At 33.8% G+C, this 17,624-nt stretch overlaps 3 protein-coding genes across 3 annotated transcripts in view; 2 read left to right on the plus strand and 1 right to left on the minus strand.

Annotated features, from left to right (window-relative positions):
- The window catches only part of LOC133197422 (ribonuclease 3-like), a 141,340-nt gene that overhangs the window by 105,009 nt on the left and 18,707 nt on the right, over positions 1–17,624 (minus strand). The gene's annotated exons all lie outside the window — the stretch shown is intronic.
- The window catches only part of LOC133197424 (geranylgeranyl transferase type-2 subunit beta-like), a 163,952-nt gene that overhangs the window by 61,841 nt on the left and 84,487 nt on the right, over positions 1–17,624 (plus strand). The gene's annotated exons all lie outside the window — the stretch shown is intronic.
- LOC133196463 (uncharacterized) lies at positions 9,704–15,466 on the plus strand. Its single transcript, XM_061332357.1, has 6 exons — positions 9,704–9,998; positions 11,735–11,881; positions 12,046–12,123; positions 12,531–12,728; positions 12,943–13,089; positions 13,844–15,466. Exons 1-6 carry the CDS (start codon positions 9,798–9,800, stop codon positions 14,024–14,026), a joined length of 954 nt encoding a protein of 317 aa, XP_061188341.1. The 5' UTR covers positions 9,704–9,797; the 3' UTR covers positions 14,027–15,466.

A 17,624-nucleotide genomic window follows, 5' to 3' on the forward strand; every position in this document is an offset into this window, starting at 1 on the left:
ATGAATATGATTTCTTAAAGATAGTGGCAAGGCATAAATCAGCGGTTTTGTTTGCAACGAAGCTAACACCATATTACTAGTATTTATTTTCTTGTCTTATTCATTGAATTTTTACTCTTAAATTTTTATGGACATAAATATTCCTTTTTCTCAGAATCTTCTTCGAAACCAAAATAAGATATAACCATCACTGATTCATTAACAAGGGTATGTGATAAATTAAACGGAATGTCCCCGGGGGTATTGTTGTAAACTGACAAATTGCCAGTTGGATTATTTGTTTACTTTTTCTGAGACAAAATTAACTCATTCTTAAGAATCAGGCCCGTAGAACGCAGGGGGGGGGGGGCGCCTCTCCCCCCCCCCCCAACTTTTTTTCTGGGTATAGTATTTTGCAATAGTAAATGTTCCTTTAGATGCTGATCCCCCCCCCCCCACACACTTTTTGATGCTGTAAGGTCGAGCACTGGCAAATTCTAGGATTTGGACAGTAAATTTTTTTTTTTTGCTGGTCAGATTTTTTTTTGGGGGGGGCAGTTCCCCCCCCCCCTTTTGAAACCGTTGCTACGGGCCTGAATTGCCTCCCTCAACAAGTCACATGACACTTGCAACAGTCTACATTGCATCATTCTCCAATCTTTAAAAACAATTTCAAAGGATTAATCAAGAGAACTAAAAATTACATATTGAAACTGTCTTTCTAGACTACACGTCCTTTGTAAATACTAAATAAAAAGGTTCAGATCGAAATTAAACACGATAATTTTATTTTCACTAAGTAAAAAGTTATATAGCGCTAGATACCAATCTTTTAAACACAAATCGAAGTTTGATACTTTCTCATATCCCTTATAAATTCAGAAACAACAAATAACAATAAAATTTATGCATTTAAATTACGAATTCAATGTGCCATTCACTCCTTATATTTACTCGATAATTACATAACGTGCCTCGATCTTGTATACGTTGGTCAACCATGAAAATTAAAATATCACTTTTAAAGGAAGGAATCAGGAACCGAGAAGCGATTTGATTTAATATTTTTCTCGAGTCTTTGAAATAAAGCAATTTTCCAGGGAAAAAAGTCCGACTTTGAAACAAATTCATTTTAATTCAGTAACCTAAAACCGTGACTTCCGGGGAATTTGTACTGGAAACTTAGCTCTACTTTAGCTTCAATAAAATATTGCAGAGGTAGAGAAAACCGCCGACACATAATGCATTTCAATACTAGAGGTACGGTAAACATTGAGCTCACAAAATGATATCTCAGCTTGAGTTAAACGGCAAAGTCCATGATTTGCTATTTATAAGACAGCCGAAAAAAAACCTTTAAAATAAGAGGTGCAGAATGGCACTACGTAATGAAGATTCTGTGAAATTTATATTCAGTGGTATAGGAGGAGTTGCAGATAGGCACCCCCAATATTATACAAAGAATGGCAGTGCCCATATTTTACTAAGGGAAATCTCAAATATGTGTCCGATGAGAATGTAAAATAAGAGTTGCACAATGGCATTATGTATTAAAGATATTATGAAAGTTTCATTTTTATTCAGTGGTATATGCGGAGTTGTGGATAAGAGATGGGTACCCCCAAGTGTAACGGACGGACGGAAAGACATACGGACGGAAGGACGGACACCCCATCACTATATGTCTCCGCTTTTAAAGCGGGGGGGGGGGGTGTCAGAAAATCATACGAAATAGAAAATAAGTACTATTTCTATCCCAGATGCGAAAAAAAATAAAATTATAAATAAATCGTGTTGTTCGAACCCTGTCCTTGTGCTTAGGCAAAGCAGCATGCACGTTATATAGTATTATTTCCAGATGTCTCGTGTCATTTATGTTGGATTTTCACCAAAAAGGGGGTACTAGGTATGCATCACACCTGTTGTGGTGGTATCATAAGTCATGGGTATATATGACTTAGCTTACTAGTATGTAAACCTTTATGTATCGCTATTGTCAGCTTTTTCGGGGCATTTTTGTTGCAAGTTTTTCAAAATCTCAATATGAGGGGAAAATTCTCGAAAGGGACGTTAAACAAACAATCAAAATGAAAATTGCCAATGAAACTTTCAAGCTACGTAACGACGAATTCGCATATTCTTAATAATAATAATAAAAGAAACATTTCATTATCTGAAGGTCAAACTTAAGACATCTTCTTCTATTGAAAGAATACAATTTTTTTTTCCTTACTGGATTAAACCAAACTAATATCGAAAGCTCTCTCTTTTTCTTTCTCACTGAATTAGAATTAATTTTAACATATAGTCATACAATCCAAAACCCTTCATTATATGATTCACCAATAATGATACAAAAAGGTATTTCCACCGTTTTCCATTTCTCAGGTCCACGATGTTAAATTAAGTACAAGATTTATGAGCCTTCACAACTTTTGAATGTAAATCTACGTTGTTGAAATGGACATTTTACATAATTTTTTTCCAATCTAGGTAGTTCTCGAGATGATACGTTTTATTTATTAATATTCACTTCCGCTATTTGAATAGGGCATAGTCATTGATTTCATTAAATTTGAATTTCCTTCGTCCAAAGAGCTGGGGGGGGGGGGGGGTATAACTGCACAAACTCAAGAGAAATCATTAGCTCAGGTGAGCTAAAAACGCCGTTTTTAAACACTATCCATGTACCCCATCCTTTATATTTGGAGAATGCAAACCTATGTGTGCAGTTGATAGATATCAAATTATTGATCAGACAATATTAATTTGATATCAATAAAGAAGAAAACATCCTAGCATTTAAGATCAATAAGGTAATCTTTTTTGTGGTAAATCAGCATGAAATAATCCTTAAGATTTTGATTGGACATGGCCGTAGGAACCGGGGGAGGCACGGGGGGTGCCCCCCCCAAAAAAAATTTTGCCGATATATAGATTACTATAGTAAACATAGATACTATATGCATGTGCCCCCTCAATAAAAACGTCTGATGACCTTTTTTTTTTTTTTGCTTGTCAGGAAATTTTTGGTAGTGCCCCCTCAACTGTCAACTGAAAAATGTATGGTTGTGCCCCCCCCCCCCCCCAAACTGAAATTGCTTCCTACCGGCCTGTTGGACATCATCTGATGTTGGTAAAACAGAAACCAGGAAACTCTGACCCTTTGGTCTTATATCAATAGGGATCATCTATTTATCAAAGTTAACATGAGCATGAAATCCAATGACTAAACAAATGATTCTCAATATAACGGTTTAAGCTATTTATCTACCAAACAATAAACAGAACAACCGACAAGTTAACAGCTATGATTCAACTCAGGGAGCACATGTAGCAAAAATTGTTATTTTAAACTATGTGACCTTGAACCTTTTGAAGAATTTTTTTTTATTATTATGCTGGTCAAAAATTCTGATTACGTTTTAATAGGAATGAAAGTAAAAAAGAAAACACTATTACAAAAAATTCGATGGTCAATTCTTAATTAATCGATATTATTGTTACATGTAGTACGAGCTGGCCCTGTTGGTAACGTACGGTACATGAATTTTAATAAATAAAACGCAAGATGTTTTGACGCTTAAAACAGTCTTTGAATTCAAAAAGGAAGCATTTAGGAAGTAAGTAGTAGAAGATGAATATATATAAGAATTCCCCTCATTATTAGAATTTGCACTGGAATATAGATCTCTTTTTGCGTGAAGCTGAGCTACCATATGGGCCTAAAACTCAGCATGTTCACTTTAATCAGACAGTTAACTTTCATGCAATATCTGAGAAGCAAAATGGTTTCAAAAATTTTTCATAGTTTATCATTTTATTCCTGTCTCAAATCAAGACATGATCACATCATTTTTTTTCTTTGAAGAAAAGTTCTCTGTGATTTGCAAATTGAAATACATTGTATCAATCTTCTCTTAATAAATAATAGCCCCATAAAAGTATTTACATTTAAAATACTAGTAAACAAAGTAATATTTTTCTTCATACAGTAGGGAAAGACGATTCACTAAAGCAAGAGTTTTTCATTAGTAACATTTGTTTTAAAAATATTTTACTTCTCATTCCAAAATTTGAACAATAATGTAATCTGGACAACACTAGTAACACGATATTATTTTGATCATTTGTTTGGAAGGTTAGTCAGTAATCTTTAATTCAACCGAGATTTAAAACTTCTTCGTAGATGTATGGTGTCCCGAAAGGGCCATTCGCAAAAGTGTAACAGCGCGTAAGAAACGAGCCGTAGTGACAACGCACTAGCGCGTTGTCACTACTGTTCACAACGCGCCGGAGCGTTGTTTCTAACGCATCGCTGCACTTTTGTAAGTGACAACGCTTTAGCGAAATGTGACAACGCGAAAGCACAAAGTGAAATCGCGCTAGCGCAAAGTGACAACGCGCCAGTGCGTTGTTTTGAACGCATTGTTGCACCTCTGTTAGTGACAACGCGCTAACGCAAAGTGACAACGCGCCGGCGCGTTAACGCAACTTTACACAACACGTCGTTGCGCTAACACAGAATACGCCGTCGCGCTTATGCAACTTTACACAACACGCAGTCTCTCTAACACGAAACACCCCGCCACGCTAACATAACTTTACATAATGTATTATGTGTTAGCGTGACGGCGTGTTGTGTGTTAGCGTGACGGCGTGTTATGTGTTAGCGCGACGGAGTGTTGTGTAAAGTTGCGTTAGCGTGACGGCGTGTTATGTGTTAGCGCGATGGTGTGTTGTTCCTAACGCGCTAACGCGTTGTCACCTTGCGCTAACGCGTTGTTCCTAACGCGCTGTTACACTTTTGCAAATGGCCCTATCGGGACACATATATATGTACAAAAAGCGGTTTGTTGCATATCTTTTACTTTCTTGTCTCCAGTGCGTCAGCAAGCGGCGTTTCACTTGAAAAATATATCTTATCAGAGAGTCATATTCAATTTTTTTTCTGTAAATGTTGGCAAGCTGTGGTCAAAACATTTTAATTTCAACAAATTACTTAAAATGCCATTGTATAATAATGGCAAAGTTGCACAGTGATAAATCGTTCGTATTTTTCGTTAAACAGATCCCTTATAATATTAATGGGGAACAACCGTTTTCAGCATTGGTTTTCTAGTGTATACAGTAGAGTCAGTAGTATATGTTAGTAAAATTATGGGGGGCAACCCCCCCCCCCCTTCCTGGTATCTCCTCGTTCGGTTTCTAACGGCCTGTGAAACTTTGTGATCTCGATTCCTAGCCAGATTAGACCTAGGACTAGGAACAGAATGACAGTTACATCGAAAAACTCTCGGAATAGAGAGTCATGTGCATTGAAAATTAATGTGAAAAGGAGAAAAATGTAGATAACCTTTAAAGCATGGTGACTCTATGCATCTTATTTCCAACACACTCTTGACCGTCACGGTAGCTCAGTCGGTAGAGCGCTCGCTCCGTGATAGGGAGGTCGTGTGTTCGAATTACGGCCTATCAAAAATAGGTAGCAACTATTCCTTCGCCAGGCGCTCGGTACTCTGAAGTGAAAGTTGTGGGTCCTTCGGATGAGACCTTAAAAACCGAGGCCCCGAGTCACGGTAGGCATTGATACGATAAAGAACCTTCCCTGCTCAATGGCCCTGAGTACCGAGTAAAGGTCTAAATTTGAAGCCCTTCACCGATGTATGGTGACGTCTCTATATGAGTGAAAAATTCTCGAAAAACAGGGTTTTTCGGGACGTAAAACAACATACAATCAATCCAACAAATCACGATCTCCAAGTATAAGACACACTCTACCGAGTCAAGTCCCAAACACACACCACCAAATCTTAATTTTTCATGAATATTAGATGAAATTTATAGTATACCATAAAAGAGTTTTAAATCTTCCTTGCTGAAACATTTAAATCATCCTTCCTAGTCTACTTCATATAAAGTAGCAGATGAATTTTGTAAATTAGTGTCTATTTTTTTTCCCCACCTTACCTCAGTATATGTCATTTGCTTTGTAGAAACATGAGATTTATTATTAACATCGATAGGTACATAAAATATTTATTTCCCTTTACCTTTTGTTACCTTACCTAACCGTAATGACTTAAAACTTAACATTCATATCCAAGGTAAAATTCTCCTAGATTTCTATGCCCCGCCATGAAAATGACCGGGGCATATAGAGTTTGTCATGTCCGTCTTCCGTCCCACTTTGCGTTTAGCTCAGTTCAAAGCTCAGTTTCAAAAAAAATATTCAAGATATTTTATCAAACTTCCTATGCTGTTAGATATTGATGTAAGCTATTCCACTGCATCAACGTTTTGACCTTTCCTTTGACCTTGACCTCACTTTTCTTTAATTTTCATTTTGTTTAAAGAGACCATGCAAGATATTTTTATGTAAGCATATGCACTTATACAGAGTTTGGTGAGAATTTATTATCTATATCCATTTCTTTTATAATTTCAATTTTAAAGAAACTATTCAAGATATTCTCATCAAACTTCATAAACTAATACAAATTTTCATGTTGCGTTATTAATAAACACTCAGCGGGGCATTCATGTCCTATGGATATATTTCTAGTTTTCTTCTACTTGCCATTCAACATTCTTCTGTAAACAGATGGAAATTTAAATGAAACTTGTAAGTTTAAGACTCATCGTACTCCTATATTATTTTTTTTTTCAAAATCATTGTGGTATTTATTGCATCAAAATAATCATGTCCTGTAAATTTGCAAGATATTTTTATAGATCAAAAAATTATCAAACCTTGTACTGTTTCCTGCTCCGCTGAATCAGTGGATTTCCTTATACTATTCGTGTAATATTAATTGAGAAAGAAAAATAAATCATTGTTACTAGTGATCGCTTTTCAAAACTTTATTTAGATCTGTTGAACAGTTAAGCCAGTTGATTAATCAGTTCAAACTGAAAATGTAGTTATTCATTAATTATACATTGTTGTGAATCATTTTGATGTTTGTTTCGTCTCGCCTTCAATGGGAGGCAAACACTTTCTCACTCCTACTGCATTTGGTCTTCACAATTAACATTTACCTCTGTTTATTTTGATACTAATGCTAGTTTTCACATTCATAATTTCCTTCCATTACTCCCCAGTACGTTTACATGCATTGTTGTTTACTACATACACATTTCCTTCTTCTACTTGGTTACGTGCAGCAAACGGAATTCTCTCATCAATTTTCAACAGCTATGATTTCTTTGAATTTGTAAGATTTTACTTTTTTTTTTTTTTAGATTAGTAATAGTATTTCAAATTCAATATTGAGAACGTTACTATACCAGTACTTTCCTCTGTTTTTTCCCTCCATTATTTGTATACAGTCCTTTGTGTTACGCAATATTAAATGTTTACTTCTAAATCTAGGCCTACTGTGTAAATTCTTCTGTAGTTTTAATTCAAATTAGTATATAACCCTTAAAGTTATTGCACTTTCTTTGTCAAATTGTTGATCATTTAATCTCCATAATTGATGCTTTTAACTATACAACTTAGCACAAGCATGCAAGTAGATATGTGATACGAGTCTCGATTTACACACAGCTAGCAGCGCTGGCAAACTCGAGGTCACAATATCACATCTAGGATCTACATGCGGTTGACAGCCTACAAAACCACTTACTGTAGAATGCATCTGAAAACACAATATTGCTACCCAAGTCCTTCTTTCTTCATAGTTGCAGGCATAATAATTATCTTCAAGATCCTGCGCACTTAAAAAAATGGCGGAAGTGGATGTCACGTGGTTTCTTAAGAGTTGCGCTACCGCATAGTGTTCTTATAAGTGGATTGCGCACATTTATAGAGAAAAAATTTGAAACTTTTATATTTAGGTATAAAGTCATATAAAATGGACCGATGCAATTTTAATCATGAATGAAATATCTATATATTTTAGTAAATAAAGGTCATAGGCGTCGGAACCGGGGGAGGGGGGCTCAGCCCCCCCCCCCCAATTTTTTGCAAAGATAGACATAATATCGCCAATGAAATTGGGCTTGTGTTTGTGCTCGACGTAGAAACTTTTTTGTTGGTTTAGCCCCCCTCCCCCACTTTCAATTTGCTTCCAACACCTATGAAGGTACATTTTGAAAGCAAAAACATTACTCTTTAATAACGGCGAGTGAGAAGTTACGAAGTACAGCATGTATTTTGTTCCACAGCAAAACAATCAGCATTTAAAATGTTTCCACAATTGGGAAATAAATGACATATTTCAGGGTTTTATTGTAGTTAATAAAGTTTATATATTGCAGAGTAAAAACTATCCCTTCCATTGTCATTGGGATGTTATACGACAGTGCAGTAGATTATGACTGGCTTTAAGTCTACACTTCTACCATGTAGGTCGTAAACCGTAGAGTGTGTAGGTAAATTATGAGAATGTTCCCTTTTTTTTTTTTTAAAGTTATGGCAAGTTGTATATATATCTATATATAGGCTGTCGACCAGTTCTCGAAGAGTATGACAAAAACATTGAAGTTTATAAAAAGCACAGTACTAATTAATCTTGGATAGTTTTACTGAAGTGTTTCTTGATCATTATGAACAGCTAGGGCAATCTCCTATGCAGAGTTGTCGTTCGTTCCTCTCTCAGACACCTCAGCATTGTGCTCGCGTCAAGATTTTTGACATGAGGTAAAAAACATGATATTCCAAGGATTATTTCAAATTAAACTAATATTTCTAGATCTACTTAGTAAATATCTACCTTAAAAGACAAACATTATAGTGATGGCATTTAATTATAATGAATTTTAAAACAAACGCACTATTTCTTATGCTTAACACTGTGATATACGTGAGCCAACGACAGAGCTGAATATATGAGCCGATGGTAGTGAATGTATGAGCCGATGGTAGAGAGTGCAGCTAGGGCATTTTTTATTCGACCCAGTTAATTGTTCATTTGAATGAAAAGCAGCAATTTTAGATAAATAAATAAATAAAACAAAAAACAAAAAACCACACACACAATAAAAGTATCTTAACTAGGGGAGGTATTTAGCACAAGAAAAGTGAAAATCATTTGTCATGATTTGCTATTTTCAGAACTATTAACAGAATATTAATGTACAGTCTATTAGATAACAATTTAGCAGTAGGGGGAGGGGGACTGTCAGGCGAAAATTATTTAAAAGTCTTGAACCTGTTTATACCTGTTCATTAAGATGCATTTATCTCACTGTGCTAGATCATGGTGCGTACTAAGAAAACAAAATTTTAGATCAATACCAAGCATTTTCAGAGACACAAATAAAAGATATTTATGGCATTTTATAAATGTGCTCTGGAAATTGTTAAATAAAATCGATTTTTTTTGTATTTAAAAAAGGGGGAAAAGTCACTGGAAATTGTGTATTAAATTGGGAAAATTAGGTAATCATGGTAATGCGAGTAATAAGATATTATAATAAATTATATAAATTTATTCAAAATACAACTATTCCAGTTTATTTAATTGTAGGTTTAACATATGTTTAATACTTGTATATAAACATTGAATGACCTATAATATTAGTGTGTACGCAAATAACTATGATTTATGCACCTTCGATAGCCAGGGGTGTCTGATCCGCTATCTACACTGTAGACTAGCAAAGATGTTATTTATGTCTTTGCGGGCTGCGGCTACTTAACCCAGTTTTTTCGGTTCTCGTTTTACCAACATTCCACACACTAATTGATGACGCTTTCAACAACGCTTCTAAGGAAAGTAGGTCACAACTTTACGCGGTATTTCCGTTCTTGTAAACAATAAGGCATAGCTGATAGCATATTGCAAGATAGGCACACAATATATCCAACCATGGCGTTCGTTTTACAGAACATAAAGGACTTGCTTAGTATTCCAGATAACACTGTTATGCAGCTGACTTTGCCAGCATCTTTGCTTATGTTTGCAGTCACTGTCCCATGGGGCAGGAAAACTCTGATGGACATCACGTCGTTGATATTCGCTGTCAAGGGATTCGGAGCACTACTCTATCCAGAAGCTGTGAATTTCTGGGTAAGCAGACTTCAATGGAATTTGCATATAACACAGTAGTACAAGTGCTTTTTACTTGACATAAAAAAAGTTTGCATCCAGTACAGTATATTTAAATTGTCCAATGTTAGGACTATCTGACTATTAAATATATATTGAAAGTTTTTTTTTGGGGGGGGGGTAAAATTTTCAGTGTTTACCACAGCAGTGTGGATTGAACTGTAGTTAAATAATGAAGTGATGTACCCTCCAACTGCCCTTATCAATAGTTTAATAATTTTTTTTTAAGTTGTGCTAAAATGGTTGAAAGTCTTATATAACTCCATCTACAACAATGGTGCTTGCTCTGTGAGTCTGGTCTTCCTCAACAACATACACTAGAGTACATGCAGTAGAATATGTGGGTTATGTTTTATTATTTAGGCCTTAATTAGTATTTTGTTGGTGTTTATACTTCAGGATAACCAAAAATTTAAAAATTGTGTTTGTTTTCATTATTTTGGAATTAAAGGTTCAGGTTTCAGTTTGCATCTAGTTCTGATTCTGTATATAATTTACATAGACCACAATTCGCCAAGAACATACCCTTTTTAAAAGTATTATGTCACTTTGATTATCAGCTTTATTTTTTATTCTTCTCATAAAAGTGTATGTATCATTTGTAGAATTAACTTAATTGGGTTAATTCCAGATTCATCTGAATAGATAGATATTATTCCATGTCTTTTATTGTGAATTTTGGTCCATCATCACTACATGTATAAATTCATCCTTGAAAATAATCCTTATTTTAATTTAGTGTAAACTTAAATTACATTTTTAAATATTGTACTATATAATGGTGTATTAGTATAACTGGCACAAGATGCTATAACTTTGCCAAAAGATTGTGAAAATGATCAAATAAATGTACTTGATAAAAATTACTGTAACAATAGTTTTACATAATGATGTATGTTTAAGTATTTTATAGAATGAATAGAAATAAACAATATAATTGCATAAAAATAACAAACATTATATAATCAGCGTACACTAAAAGTACTCTATCGTACTTTGTTTAGTAGTACCCTTACTTAGGTACATAGTATGGAGAACAAGGAGCTGTCCAGGCCTGGGAGAGGGGAAGGGTTCAAATGCTTCTTTAGTGCCTTGCCATCCCTTGCCAGGAGTGTGCTTGTTTTTTTTTTCCAAAAACAAAATAAAGGGGAACCCAGAAATGTGACTGGACTGGAGCAATATATAGCTTAATTAAAGCTCATGTTTAGACTATATAGACTTTAAAGATCCAGGTTTAGTTAAATCCTGGTCAGGTCCATCACATCTTCTCCCTTTAATTATATGTTCTTTATCGTGCTTTCCATTTGTTGTATTGAGTTGAGTTTTAGATTTGTCCACAGTAAAGAATATTTATTCTCAGGGCAACAGAGCACATGCACAGGGCAGCATTTCAGTAAACAAGAATTACACTCAAGAGTTGCAGCATATTGATCCATTTTGAACGAAAATGAAGATATTTTCTACTGTTATAACATTTTCTTTAGTGTGCTTTCTATGGGGTTGCATTGAGTTTAGAAAATTTTAGATTTGTTAGGCACCGAGTAATGAACATTCATCATTTCTGATGCAACAGTGCACATGCCCTGGACACTCTCACAATAAACACCAAGTAAAACTGCAGTATGTTGACTCCTTTTGAATAGAAATGAAGGTATTTAATGCTTTGCTCTTTTTCTATTGTTATAACTTATTTACAGTTCAAAAAAGGAGTGGCAGATGGCTTACACTTGCAGGAAATTCGTGACATTGGAATAATCTTGATGGCTCTAGCATTTACTCATTTTATGACACGTAAAAGCAATGATCGAACCATGGAAATCAACTTACTTTGGTCAAGGACTATGGTAATATCCATTAAATTATGAAAGCATCCCTTATCTCCAATACGTCAGTGAGAAATAAATAATTTTTTTTTTAGATTTTATATATCACTAAAGTGAAGATATTATTAAATTGATCTAATGATAAAGGTCCTGACAGATCATTTTAATTCATATTTTGTTTTAAGTTCTTTGGAGCAGTTTTCCTGCTTAATGCTGTACGACTGATAAATTACGACAGCAAGAAAGAAAAAATATCTCTTTATGTAAGTATATGTATTAATATTTAGAAAATATAATCACAGAATACATGTATAATTTTAAAGATGTAACTTTTTTACCAATACTTAATTTTCATTGACCTCTCAAAAGTTCAATATGAGTAAATTTGTTGGAGAATTGAAAGTCTACAACCAGGTCTTTGTATTTCTTTGTGGAAATTGAATTTCTTTACATGATTCCAAAAGTGATAATCTGCAAAACACAGATTTTAAAAAATGTACAGTAAAATTCTATAGAGCATCTTTAATTCTGTAAGAGCTTCTTTGATAGCTAAATAGAAGAAACCATGCAACTGAACAAAGCAAAACATTGTGTAGACATGCCCCGACACAGTTTTTGAGGCATTTAGTAACAAGAAATGCAATCCATGAATGGTTTTTTTTCCCCTCAGGTTGAAAAGCTTGCAGCATTGGTTACTGGGCTGTATTTTGTGGCTTTTCTTTTCTACTCCCTGCGTGAGGATGACTGGGGAGGAAGTACGGAGCAATCAACATCCAAAACTCACTTTCACCTCAGGATAGACTTTGTAATGTTCTTTGTGCATGGGATCATTGCCTACTGCTTTCCTGAATTTATTGCTACATTCCAGGTATGAATTTAAAATTTCAAAGAAAAAAATCTTGAGGAAAAATAATTTATTGAATGTTGTTAAGTTGCTGGTGTACATGTATGTTTAGTGTATGTAGAAAACAAAAATTTTACAGCTTAAGAAACACATGTAATACTCATACACATTACCTTAAACTCTAAGTAGAAAACAAAATAAATTTTTTTAAAAAAATGGTTTTTTTTTTTTTTTTTAGACAAAACTGTCTTCTCTGGACCCTCTGCATGATTACACAGCACGACTCATGGGAGCTGGATTTCTAGCCCTAGGAATGTCATCTGGAAGAGCTAACAATTGCCATCATGAGGAAGACAAAAAATCAGTGCTTCTCGGTCATGGCCTGGTGAGTTTATTCTCTTGAACTGAAATAGGTTAATTTTATCCCATGTTTACTCCTTTATACAGTGGATATAACTCATAGGATATCATTTTTCATACACATGGTTTTGACAAAGCTATGGTTTTGGCATGAATTTGATCAAGTCAAATATTGTAAATTTACATATATATCTCAATGTAAAACATGAAATAGCTTTGTGTAAACCATGTGATAAAAAGAATCTCCCATGGTTTGTGGTTAGATATGATTTTATCCAACTTGTGTGTTTTTATCCCCTTGCCAATGCTCAGGGATAAACATATTAATCTTTGAATAAGAAATCATATCTGATCACAAATCATGGGAGATCCTATATCTATATCTATATATATATATATATATATATATATATATATATATATATATATATATATATATATATATATATATATATATATTAGAATTAAACATGTTTGCTGCATAAGTACATGTATATTGATCCTCTTACTTGTAAGTTAAAGAAACTCTCTGGCCTGAAGTGAATGAAAGTTATTATACCCCCTCTTTCCTACAGAGAAATTTATAGAATTTACAGCTTGAAATTTGATAAAGAGCTTTGAAAATACCTTTAATACAATATCTGTGGTGCCAACAGGGATTTGAATCTGATATGAAGATAACCTGAAATGCCATTGACCACTCAGTCATCTGTTCTGAATGCTACTGTATTATTTAATAAATACGCATCATATTTACTTTTTTAAATATAATATTCCAGGCAAATGGGTTGTTTTTTCTGACCATGTTGTTATGTCAGTTATTCTCTGACATATTCTCTCAGTGGCATGTCTATGGAATGTGCATAGTCCTTCTGGCTGCCGTGAATGACTTTGTCGGATGCGAGATAAATGCCATGGTACAGAACTTCAAGAGAGAACTCTCATCTACAAAAGAAGAGTAAACTAGTCTTCACAACCAATAAATAACAAGTTTGATTCGTAAAAAATAGTATACATGTAGATTCTTTAAATCTGAAAGAAAAATAGAATGTTTCTCCAAATTAAATTGTGTCAATATTGTAAGTTGCTCTTCTCATGCTTTTTATTTTATGAAAATTTTCAAGAGATATTTATAATATTCAGTATTGGCTTTTGGCTTGTATACTCCAAATCCTCATATTGCAGCATATTTTCTGACAGACTGATAATTTTGTTCACATATATTGGACTTACTAGTAATTGAATCAAACCAAACAAACTCTGGTACTTACCTTGTAACTGTAGTGGCCTTAGCTCTTGTTGTAAAACTTTTATAAATGATCGATTGTTGTATTTTTGTTGTTTCTGTTTTGAGTTCACATTTATTTGTAGTGTATTCCTAGTAATTGTTGCTTACTTGTGCAAAACATCTCACCAATATAAAGTTCAAAAAGGCCTGTATTAAATTATTCTGAATTTTTGTATTAACTTTAAAGTATGATGCAACAAGCAAGTAACCATTACAATAATTTTCAATGATAATCTTTTGAAAGTTTACATAATGCCAAGTACGTACTTTGTCCTTTTTTTAATGTGCTAATTCATTATTACTGCCAAAATATAAATTTGCATGGTATAAATGTAGGCACCTAGTGCTAATTTAGGATTGTGCTATTAGGTCCATGACCTGCTAACATGCTTAATTTAATATATCGCAGTTCACCTAATGTTTAAAATATTAGCCAATCTTTGTTTATTTTTTTCCCAATATGTGTATAATACATGACATTCTTTTTCATTCTGTTTGATCAGTAAGGGTAATTGGGTGAATGGTAATAAAAGTATCAATTATACATCTATGATGAAAGCTTTATTGCTCAATTTTCAGAATTGTTAGTGAACTTTATACTGGGTCTTTTTTTTTAACCAATGTATACTCTATGTTTCATTTTACAGAACGGGAAATTTTCATGTAATGTACATTGTAGCTTTCTTGTAAAATTCACTTGTATATTTCCACACAGTTTCATGTTCACTGGGAGTGGGTACAGAAGATAAATGTTTGAAGACTACTTTAAATTGTTCCTTGGATTGCCAGTCAAACTTAAACACTATATTTACATCTCTCCATTTTCAGCAATGCAATCAAAACACTTGTGTTTACTTTTTTCAGTCATATGATATATGCCAGCATTAGGTGCCTTATTTTTTCTGTTTATATAAATGCCTTAGAAATATATGTAATATAAATGTTTGTTGGTTAAAATCAATCAAGTACGCAAAGCTATTTGTTTTAATGCCTTTTTACAGACTTTTCCTATAACCAAGGTCATTGTATTTGTTCAGCTATATGAGATGGAGACCATTTTCACAGGGCAGCAAAGTTATCTATACTCTATTTCAAATAAAGCTTTTTATTTTCATATCTTCATTTATTGTTTTTATAACATCGAAATGAAGTTGCAAACTTAGTTACTGTACATTGTAAATAATCATGAGGCAGCAACACAAATTAATTCAACCACCAAACAGGGTAATTTGAAGCAAAAATTCAGGCAGGGAATTGTGGCAAAGTTTATTTAAGATATTGTTCTGTGGAGCTTATCATCTTGCTCTTTTCATAATAAACCGACAGGAAAAACAAGTACAACTGTACATGCAGATGCGAGTCTAAACAAAAGGGAAGATGATTTTTAGGGGTCCCTGACATCATTCTTAATAATTTCTTATAAAATTTTTTTGTTATAAAACATATATCTAATGGATATTGTATCCAACAGAAGTTGAGAATAATGAAATTTACATCTTTCATAGTGAATTTTTATGGTTCCAATAAAGTAAAGATATTAAACTGACATCTTTCATTGAGTGTTCAACATTTTACTTAACACATACCTTGGTATCATGTTGGTACTGAATCATATTTTACAATGCTTTAAGGACATACGCAACGTACCTAATACCTACTGATATTTTTTCAAGATTTCTTAATTTAAGATTATTGTGTCTTCAGATGTTCGTAGACAAAAAATTAGCATGCATTACCAGGGGTTTTGAAAAGATATCAATTCATGAAAATTTTTGTATAATTCAAAGAAAAATATACAAAAATTACTAAACATATATTCTAGATGTTTTGTTTATCCAGACTTGTTTTAAAAGAAATGTAGAACATCATATATAGACAATAAAATGTAGCACACAGTTCCTTTAAGTATTGGAACTCTTCAACTCCAGGGAAAAAGACAAAGTTCAAACTACGTTGCTTATGTCCTTAACTGTGATGATTACTTAGGCCTCGGTTTCCAGTAACTTAACTTTTACACACTCATTACAATTTAAAATTTTATGTATTTAAAACTTCAATCAGCATATTCAGTTGTACCAAGAACTATATTGCAAATCTGTTATATACTAGTACATGGATACATTTACTGATTCTATGAAAATAACGATTTACGGATATAGCAGAGTTAATCCTCAAGTCTCCATGACTCCAGTATAACCGAGTTTTACTGTTTCATAAATGCACACACAATTTATGACTTTATCTACAAGTATCAGTTGAAAGAAGGGTGCATTCTTTACACTGAACTCATAGGAAAGTATGCATTTTAAACATGGAGTCTGTTTATTTCAGATATTTAAATCTTGCTAGAACTAAAGTACATGAATGAGAAAAAAGGAAAAATAAATCCCTTGTAGTTGGCATATAAAACAGTAAAAAAAATTAAACAAAAGGAGATTTTCTTTGAAAACTGATATACATGTCTCAGAAAACATTAATATGGACATCCTTTAAAACGTATGCAGTATTTAAAATCCGAATAGAATTGAAAGTACTACACATCTATAACAAGAGGCCCATGGGCCACATCGCTCACCTGAGTAACTTTGGCCATGCTGTTCTTTACCAGATTTCCACCCTTTTAATATACCTATTGTGGCCCCGCCCTACCCTCGGGGGTCATGATTTGAACAATTTAGAATCTACACTACCTCAGGATGCTTCCAAATAAGTTTCAGCTTTATTGGTCCAGTGGTTCTTGAAAAGAAGATTTTGAAAGATTTTTCTTATATATTTCAATGTAAAACTTGGATTCCCTACTGTGGCCCCGCCCTACCCCCAGGGGTCATGATTTGAATAATTTATAATCTACACTACTCCAGGAGGCTTCCATATAAGTTTCAGCTTTTCTGGCCCAGTGGTTCTTGAGAAGAAGATTTGTAAAGATTTTTCTTATGTATTTCAATGTAAAACTTGGATTCCCTATTATGGCCCCGCCTACCCCCGGGGGTCATGATTTGAACAATTTATAATCTACACTACCCCAGAATGCTTCCATATAAGTTTCAGTTTTTCTGGCCCAGTGGTTCTTGAGAAGAAGATTTGTAAAAATTTTTCTTATGTATTTCAATGTAAAACTTGGATTCCCTACTGTGGCCCCGCCCTACCCCCGGGGTCATGATTTGAACAATTTAGATTCTACACTACCCCAGGATGCTTCCATATAAGTTTCAATATTTCTGACCCAGTGGTTCTTGAGAAGAAGATTTGTAAAGATTTTTCTTATATATTTC

This window comes from Saccostrea echinata, unplaced genomic scaffold (genome assembly GCF_033153115.1).
Source record: "Saccostrea echinata isolate AGI-Se365-2 ecotype Australia unplaced genomic scaffold, CSIRO_AGI_Sech_v1 ptg000030l, whole genome shotgun sequence".
NCBI lineage: Eukaryota > Metazoa > Mollusca > Bivalvia > Ostreida > Ostreidae > Saccostrea > Saccostrea echinata.